Source organism: Leuciscus leuciscus, assembly GCF_965113295.1.
Source record: "Leuciscus leuciscus genome assembly, chromosome: 11".
Taxonomy (NCBI): domain Eukaryota; kingdom Metazoa; phylum Chordata; class Actinopteri; order Cypriniformes; family Leuciscidae; genus Leuciscus; species Leuciscus leuciscus.
Genome location: NC_138735.1, coordinates 3,945,521 through 3,954,823, shown reverse-complemented (window position 1 = coordinate 3,954,823; position 9,303 = coordinate 3,945,521). Strand labels below are relative to the sequence as shown.

At 44.6% G+C, this 9,303-nt stretch overlaps 1 protein-coding gene across 1 annotated transcript; it reads left to right on the top strand.

Annotated features, from left to right (window-relative positions):
- The first annotated feature begins 3,573 nt into the window (after positions 1-3,573).
- Positions 3,574-7,658, top strand: LOC309508746 (CUB and zona pellucida-like domain-containing protein 1). Its single transcript, XM_082183208.1, has 4 exons — positions 3,574-3,843; positions 7,082-7,180; positions 7,228-7,406; positions 7,492-7,658. The coding sequence occupies exons 1-4, from the start codon at positions 3,713-3,715 to the stop codon at positions 7,641-7,643; spliced, it is 561 nt and encodes a 186-aa protein (XP_082039334.1). The 5' UTR covers positions 3,574-3,712; the 3' UTR covers positions 7,644-7,658.
- The last annotated feature ends 1,645 nt before the right edge of the window (positions 7,659-9,303 follow it).

Genomic DNA, 9,303 nt, shown 5'->3' with positions numbered 1-9,303 from the left:
TGTACGGGGTGCCAAAGACAGGCCGAACGGCAGGACGGTGTATTGATATACCTGACCGTCGAAGGCGAATCTCAAGAATGGCCTGTGACGGGGTATTATCTGGATCTGAAAGTATGCGTCCTTTAGATCGAGAGAGATAAACCAGTCCCTCGGGCGAATTTGCGCGAGAATCTGCCGGGTTGTGAGCATTTTGAACGGTCTTCTCATAAGAGCTTTGTTCAAATATCTCAGATCCAAAATCGGTCTGAGAGCTCCATCCTTCTTGGGAACGAGGAAATATCGGCTGTAAAAGCCCGACTCGCTCATAGAAGGGGGAAACCGGTTCTATAACCCCTTTGCACAGAAGTGTGGCTATTTCTGCTCGAAGTAGATGTGCTACTTCCCCATTCACTCTCGTCTCGGTACGTGCTCGAAAGCGCGGGGGGCGGCGAGCGAACTGCAGAGTATAGCCTAGTTTTACTGTGCTTAGCACCCATTCTGATGCGCCTGGAAGAGCTTCCCACGCTCTTGCGTGTGCAGCCAGGGGCAGAATGGCCTCCGGGCTCTGATCGCCGCGCATTGCGGGCTCGAGAGCTCGAAACGGAGGGGCGGGCGCAGCGCGCGCGCTCTCGGTGCTTAGACACGGCGGATCGCACACAGCGATAGCTGGCCGTTTTACACACAGTGTCCCGGTGGCTTTGGACGGGGAACATATAGTGTGAGGCGCGACGCGCAAAGGCGGCGTCGGGGGCGAAATTTTCGTTAGTATGTGTGAGCACAAGGGAGCGGGCACAACACTTGCATTTAGAACATGACCGGTCGTGAGGGGCCGTGTAACAGAGCGGGCCGTGAGTAGGTGTGGGCACTGTGATGTGGACACGTGACCTACTTTTATCACTCGAGCGGCTCGTGCCCGCTTTATGAGAGTGGGCTCTGTGATAGACACGGGATTTATAGTGCTTGTGTGCAGGGGTGAACACAGAGACGTGGGCACATTCACTGCATTTAAAACACATGCGGCGCGAGCCGTGTAACCAGACATAACGCCCTCTCGAGATTTCTCTGGGTCGCCGTGAGAACGGTGGTTGCGCGCAGGCGAGCGGGTAGATATACCGGTTCGTTGGCTGCGAGGTAAACATCTGCAGTAGCCGTGGCAACGGGGACTGACAGAGCGTGAAGCTTTGACGGTGGTCCAGCCGCAGCGGGACTTAACCGTCTTTTCTTCCCTCGTGTATAGACGCTCATAAATAATCGAGCACCATGTGGTGCGAGAGGCGAGTTCGCTTTCTGTATGTAAGAAAAGCTGGCCGCGAGCTCGGAGAAGCGAACAGAAAAAACATTTATCTGCCGCGAGAGCTGGGCTCAAACTCGGGTTCCTGGCGTTATAGCCTATGATTCTGCCACTGGGCTACAGGGGAGAACACATGAACTTTTGGTTAGCGCGAGCACATAACAGTACGACCTCATGTTTGTTTGCAGTCGTGCGTGTATTAAAAACAGGCTCGTTTACTGCAGTAGTAATATTTCCAGCCGCCTGAACTTAGAGGGGACTGAGAAATGTTTGAGAATTGGCGGTTTTGTCCGGCCACAGCGGGACGAAAACACTCTCTCTCCTCTTTTCGCCGGTGAGTGAGGCGCGCGCGCTGAACGTTGCTCGTGACCGTCCGCTCTGTCATCCCTTGTGAACGGCGCAATCTGCGCGGCCCAACAAGGGGGAGTGCGGGTTCGCTTTCTGTATGTAAGAAAAACTGGCCGCGAGCTTGGAGAAGCGAACAGCATACATTTTTATCTGCCGCGAGAGCCGGGATCGAACCCGGGTCTTCTGGCGCAAAAGCCTAAGATTCTGCCACTGAGCCACAGGGGGAGAATACATTGGTTGTAGGTTAGAGCGAGCATATAACAGCGTCATGTCTTGTGACGGCGTTTGCTTGCAGGCGTGCGTGTATTTATAACAGGCTCGTATACTGCAATATGAACAATTCCAGTCGCCTGAGCTTAAGAGGGGACTGAGAAATGTGCGCGAGGACGAGTAGCTTTCTTGTAACGTAAAGAGAGCTCCAGGACCGTCCGTTTCTGCCATCCCTTGTGAGCGGCGCAGTTTGCGCGGCTCGAACAGAGGGAGAGGAAGCTCGCTCCGAGACCGTCCACTTCTGCCATCCCTTGTGAGCGGCGCAGTAGCGCGGCTCGAACAGAGGGAGGGTGTCTATCTCATTCGCCTCATCCCCTGACGCGGCGGCGGTTGAGCGGCCGGGAGGGGGGGCGGAGAGGGCGAGAGAGAAGCTCGAGGGAGAGGTTCCGGCGAGCTCCTCAGTCATATCAGTCTCCGGTGGTCTCTACGAGCGGCGCTTCTATTGCGCGGCCCGGCAGGGACAGGCGGAGCGACAGCTTGGTCGAAAACTTCAAGTCGAGCCCGCAGGGTCGACATTGAAAGTTCTTCGCACTCGGGGCAGCCGCCCGTAGAGAGTGCGGTGGCGGCGTGCTCGCGGCCCAGGCAGAGAGCGCAGAAGAGGTGGCGGTCTCCGTTGCTGAGCGGGGCGCGGCACGAGCCGCAGGAAAAAAACGAGGCGTTTTGACAAAAACGCCTCGTGCTCTTTTAGAACAGTGAGAGTTAGTGTGTGTCGCAGGGCGAGCACACACAGCAGTAATAAAAGGATATGTCGCCGGATAGCGTAGCAGGCACGGATGGCTGAAGGCGGCGAAGGCGGCCGGCATCTTCAGGCGCTGTCCTAGGCTTGCTGGTCGCTGGTTTCAACGGCGGCGGCTCTCAAGATCCAGCGATGCGAAGAGCTTCGCTGAAGACAAGAAAATCAGATTTTTCAGCCTGTGAGCCCTGCTTATATACACACTGGCCACACCCATCCTGACGGTTAGAGGGGTGTGGAGGGCGCGAAGCGCCCTCATTGGATGTGAGGTCACACAAGGCTCACTGATAGGCTTAAGCAGTTGCCGCCTGGCAGCCAATGAGCACGCTTATACAGCCTGCCATGGTCTGCCGGCTGCCGCACTGCGTTGACAATGAATACAAAATTAAGGATAATTTTTGGCTTCAGATCTCGAAGAAAGAAGACTTTCCCGTAGCGTAAGCAACTTACGCAATACGAGAGAACCTCTCGTAAGAGAACCCATGAATACCCAACGCATGACAGACCGGGAATGCCAGAGCTCTGTCACCAACCCAAGATGTAACCCAAACAGAAGTGACAGAACTCTGACAACGTTCTATTGTAATTACTGAAGAACGTTATTGAACAAGTTCCGAGAACGTTCCCTTTTAACTGATCCTTCTAATGATTAAAGAACTATCTGAGAATAATGGCACAAAAAAAAAGAAAAAAAATCTCCCAAGATTTAATCAGTTATATATAATATTACAAGAATTTTGTTCTTGGAACATTTTATATTCACATTATAAAAACATTCATCAAAAACAAAAAACATATGGATGTTCCATTAACATTATTGGCACAATGTTTTCTCCTAACATTACAAAAACATTCATCAACTTTTAATAACATCAATAATGGTCCATACATTTTTTTATATATATATATATATATATATATATATTTGTCATAATTTAGCCAGTGTTTCAAACCACTACATCAACAAGAAGTCAGATTTCATCTTCACTGAATCCAGATTTGGCACTTTTAGTTACTCATTTGACATTTTTACAGACAATAACTTCAGCAGTCCAGTGGATCCCAGTCTGTATCCGCTGGAGATAAATTTGATGGATGTGCTCTACATGGGCATTGCAGCCCATTCTGCTCTCCCTGAGGTCCAGCTCTTTGTGGAGTCTTGCAGGGCCACTCCAGATGACAACCCATACAGTGCCCTCTCTTATGACATCATCAAAGAAGGGTGAGACTGCTAAAATCCTTACACTAAAGTGTGGTAAAACCTCTCTTCTATATCTGTTCCACATCAATTTTATTTTGTGGGGAAAAAAGATCTTGTCCTAACCAGACATGAAAAGTGTCTTGGTTTAGCATATTTCTGGTGTTGCGCTGTATAGCTCCGCCCACAGTGAAACTTCATTTATCAAAAATTATATTTATTATTTTTGTAATGATTGGCTGTGATTGTTGCAATGGAGAGACAAATTGATGGAAAGTTTGTATCATGCCTGGTTAGGGGACTGCTGATTTGTTTTTGTAGTTTTGGTTCCCTTGGTTTCTGATTATGTCCCTGTTTGTTTCTATGGTTACTTTAACTATAAAGTATCAGTGTAAGGGATCCACTGGAGGCAAGCTTATTGAGAACCCTAGTGCAGTTTATTACAAACAAGATCAAACATGAAACAAAAGCATGGCGTGGCATGGCGTGGCATGAAAAACTCAAAATGAAGACATGAACAAGAACATAGACTCACAAACAGTGGTCTACAGGAAACAATACTTGACAGACACATGGCAAACATGAGGGTTTAAATACACAGACTAATTACAAGACAAGGGACACCTGTAACCAATGATCAGACAATTAAACAATGACAAGACACATGGCCTGCCATCACATGACAAACAGGGAATCACATGACAAGACACAGAAACATTACAATGACAAAAACCAAAATGTGACAATCAACTGTGTCTTATTTATTTCATTGTTATCTACAGTCTTGGTCAGAATTAATAATACCCCTGGTAAATATGATAAAAAATGGCTGTAAAAAATAAATCTGCATCGTTTATCCTTTTGATCTTTCATTAAAAAAATTGGCAAAAATCTAACCTTTCATTGAAGTAAAATAATTGAAAGTGGGGGGGAAATCACATTATGAAATAAATGTTTTTCTCCAAAACACGTTGGCCACAATTACTCATACCCCTAGAATTTTTTATGTATAAAATATCTCCCATTAATATTTACCTTTTTTAGCACACCCAGGGTGACTAGGAACATTACATTCTCCAGCTATGACTTCTTGTTTCACAGGAGTTTAAATATGGGGAAGCACAAAGGCCAAATTCCCTGAATCATCCATCACAATGAATAAAACCAAAGAATATAGTTCTGATGTGCATCAAAAGATTGTTGAGCATCACAAAATAGAAAGTCGATGTAAGAAAATAGCTAAAGAATTGAAAATCCCCATTTTGACAACCAGGGCAATAATTAAGAAGTTATAATCAACTAAAGATGTTACGAATCTACCAGGAAGAGGACGTGTGTCTATATTGTCGTAATGGACGGTGAGCATGAAAGTTTGAGTGGCCGAAGACTCTCCAAGGATCACAGATGGAGAATTGCAGAGATTAGTTGAGTCTTGGGGTCAGAAAGCCTATTAAAAAAAAATCTAACAACCCCTACATCACCACATGTTGTTTGGGAGGGTTTCAAGAAAAATGCTCCTCGCTCATCCAAAAACAAACTCCAGCATATTCAGTTGTCAGACACGACTGGATCTTCAAAAGGCACAGGGTTCTGTGGTCAGATGAAACTAAAAAAATAGCTTTTTGGCAGCAAACACGCTAGATGGGTTTGGTGCACACAAGGATAAAAAGTACCCCATGTGTACAATTTAATATACCACTGGATCTTTAATGTTGTGGGCCTATTTTTCTGCTGGAGGTCCTGGACTTCTTATTCAGATACATGGCATCGTGGATTCTATCAAATATCAACAGATAAAAAATCAAAACCTGACGCCTTCTGCTAGAAATCTTATAATGTGCCGTGGTAGGATCTTCCATCAGAACAACGATCCAAAACAAACATCAAAATCAACACAAAAATGTGTTAGGGTGCACAAAATGAAGCTTCTGCCATGACCGTCCCAGTTCCCTGACCTGAACTGAAGAGAAGAAGCACCAACATGGATCTGGGAATCTGAAGGATCTGGAGAGATTCTGTATGGAGGAATGGTCTCTGATCTCTTGTCAGTTGTTCCCCAAACTCATCAGACATTATAGAAGAAGAATCAGAGCAGTTATCTTGGCAAAAGGAGATTGCAAAAAGGTATTTAATAAAAGGGTATGAATAATTGTGGCCAACGTGTTTTGGAGAAAAACATTTATTTTATAATGGGATTTCCCCCCCACTTTCAATTCTTTTACTTAAATGAAAGGTTAGGATTTTGCCACTTTTTTGAATGAAAGATCAAAAGGATAAACGATGCAGATTTATTTTTTACAGCCATTTTTGATCATATTTACCAGGGGTATGATTCATTCTGAGCATGATTGTAAGTATTTAAGTCCTGAGTTTGGCTAGATGTCTAAATGCTACGTTTCGATCTGGAAACCTTCCTTTTCCAATGTTCCCACCAAACTTCCTGGTCTCATCTCCTCTGCTGGTTACATCCATTTCCCTGGTTCCGTCGGCTCCACCGGTGTCATCCTGATCCTCGGCTCTGCCTCCACCACTAACTTCGTGCAGCTCTTTGGCTCCATCTAAGGCTTCCCGATCACTAGCTCGGCATGAGGTTGAATCCCCGGATTCACCTTGGACCTCCAGACCCATCACTCCACCTTGACCTGTCAGCCCGTCGGCTCCGACCGGCTCTGTGTTTCCTAGTCTCCACCATGGTCTGTCAGCCCTAAGATTCTTCCTGGCTCCCTCGTTCCTCTGCCTCAGTCAGTTTTGGCTCTGGCTCTGCCACAGACTTCCGAGTCTCTGACTGCACCTCACCCTCCACCCCTTCAGCTCCACCAGGCTTCTCCTTCCTTCCAGCTTCCCCGTTGTCCTGACTCCCTCCATTGTCTGCCGCGCCCATGTCTCCACCTCGGTCCCCCTGATCCAGCAGGTCCACCTTGGGCTTCCAGGCCGTGGATGTCACCCTGGTCTATCGGCCTCTCTGCATTGCCGGTTTCTCATTGCACCCTGGTTCTGCCTCCATCAATCGGCCCCAAGGTTCCTCCCGGGCATTCAGCCAAAGCTCGACCCTGGCTCCTCCCACCGTCGGCTCCACCATGGTGTCTCTCTCCACTTATGACTCCTCATCCCTGTCCGTCACCCTACCTCCATCCACGATCAAACTGTCTGTTATGGCTCATGAATATTTGAATACTGAATATTCAGAATTAATATATTGTTTTACTACCCTAACTGCTCTGTATAATTCTTCAGAGGTCATGTGATCATTGTGTTCTTACAGGTGTATTTTGGATGGCACAGTTGAGGTTTATCATAGTGATGCAAGAATGTTTGACTTTGGGATCCAAGCTTTCAAGTTCACAGGAGGCTACAATGAGGTATTACAGAATCACATTGTTATGTTGCATATGTACAGGTTGCAGGTATGTACATTACCTGCTCAGTAATTCTCTGTGCGGAAGGAAGTTCAAACTCTAGATGCGCCCAAGGCTGCCTCAGAGAACTTGCACGCAAACGCAGACGAGATCTGAGCAAAGAAACCGATAGGCATCACATAACGCAGGGTCCCTTCCATGTGGCAAGATATACTCCGCATTCTGCAGCAGGTATATTGGTAAAGTCTTAAATAATAATGAGTTTAAATGATTCTGCATCATGATCTTTAATATAACCGCATCTTTCTTTCTTTAGCATCAGAAAATGGTGGTTCTCTTCATATCAGTGCAGGCACCACGGCCTTCTCAGGACTCTTTATAGTCTCCATTGTGGTGCTGGTGGGATTGTGGGTGTACAGCAAAAAGACAAGAGCAACTGACCGCATGTATCTAATCTCCAGCTTCTGAAGAACAATTTTCTGTTTATGAATCCTCTCTGTTCATGTTAATAGAAAATATATTTTTGAAGTGGTAAAATCTGCAATACTTTCTATCAGACATTGTATGCCTTTAAAATGTGCACATACATTAAAGGGTTTGTGTGTTAGAAATTATTCAGATTTTGATACTGTGTGTTTCAGATTCTGTCCAAAGGTAAAGACTTGTACAGGTGCTTTTTAGAAGTAAATGTCTAGTTTAATAGCAAACAGCTGCATACTTGTCTTTACCTAGTACTTTACTCTTTTTAACCCATTTTCTTCTTCTTTTAAAGATTGTTTAGGGATCATCCAGTAACTTGATGTATAAGTAATCATAGTGCCTATTAGGTGTAAAAGGACAATTTAGGACTGTTGCAAACAGCTGTTACCTTGATGGAAATTTTACTGTATCAGAAGTATAGAAAGCAAAAGTGTTTTAAGGCATATGAAGAATAAAGTCAATTTGACTCTGTTTATTTTGTCTATTTTATAATCCATGTTAATTATGAGGACATTTACTTCTACTGTATCTGTAATATTTTACTAAATGTAACTTCAAACCTCTGATTCAGTTGCTTTCTTTCTATAAAATATCTGATTTACTATTCTCAACATAATATTTGATTAAAAAGCTAACATAAAGCTTGCATTTTCCTCTGGATTCAAAGAAAGTAATGTGACAAAAATAATTATATTAACAACAACTTCATGGAGTCAGATACATATATACTTTGGCTCAGTTGTGTCCCAGTTATTGGTCTAAATAAGCTCAAACAAGTTCGGACACCAATATTTTTGGTGACCCCGACGTGATCTTACATCTTTCTATTTCTGCTAGTTTTACTCACACAGTATTCACAGATAATAATATGCCTAATATACAGACATATTTGCTTTTATGCCATCCTTCCCTGCTAATAATGCTGACTGTTATAAGATTGGTCTCTCTTCACTTATACAACATAAACATTACAGGGTGTGGCACTCTCCTAAACCTAGTGTCAAGTCAAGTCAAGTCAAGTTTATTTGTATAGCGCTTTTCACAATACAGATTGCATCAAAGCAGCTTCACAGTATTAAATTAAAATAATACAACAAAGTTTGTTTCAAGAGGAATTTATTGATTGATAAAATTAAATTAAATATCCCCAAAATATCCCCAACTGAGCAAGCCAAAGGCAACAGTGGCAAGGAACCGAAAAACTCCATCAAGTGACCTAATGGTGTCCTAAAACTCCATCAGGTGCCTTAATGGAGAATAAAAAAACCTTGGGAGAACCCAGGCTCAGTCGGGGGCCAGTTCTCCTCTGGCATTAGATAGAGGCCGGATTGTAGTTTGAACTGTAGGATTATATGAATGCCTGGCTGAAGAGATGCGACTTTAATCTAGTTTTAAACTGGGAGAGCGAGTCTGAGCAACGAACAGTATCAGGAAGACTATTCCAGAGTTTTGGAGCCAAATGTGAAAATGCTCTCCCTCCTTTGGTGGTTCTGGATATCCTAGGTATGACCAAAAGCCTTGAATTTAGTGATCTCAAAGAGCGCGATGGATTATAGGGCGATAGAAGATCCGTTAAATAGACTGGAGCTAAGCCGTTTAGGGCTTTATAAGTCAGTAGCAATACCTTGTAATTAATACGGAACTTTAT

Coding starts and splice junctions, on each gene's coding strand:
- LOC309508746 (XM_082183208.1), top strand. CDS start 3,713: ATGGATGTGCTCTACATGGGCATTGCAGCCCATTCTGCTCTCCCTGAG. Junction 3,844..7,081: donor TATGACATCATCAAAGAAGG/GTGAGACTGCTA, acceptor GTGTTCTTACAG/GTGTATTTTGGATGGCACAG. Junction 7,181..7,227: donor ACAGGAGGCTACAATGAGGT/ATTACAGAATCA, acceptor GGTTGCAGGTAT/GTACATTACCTGCTCAGTAA.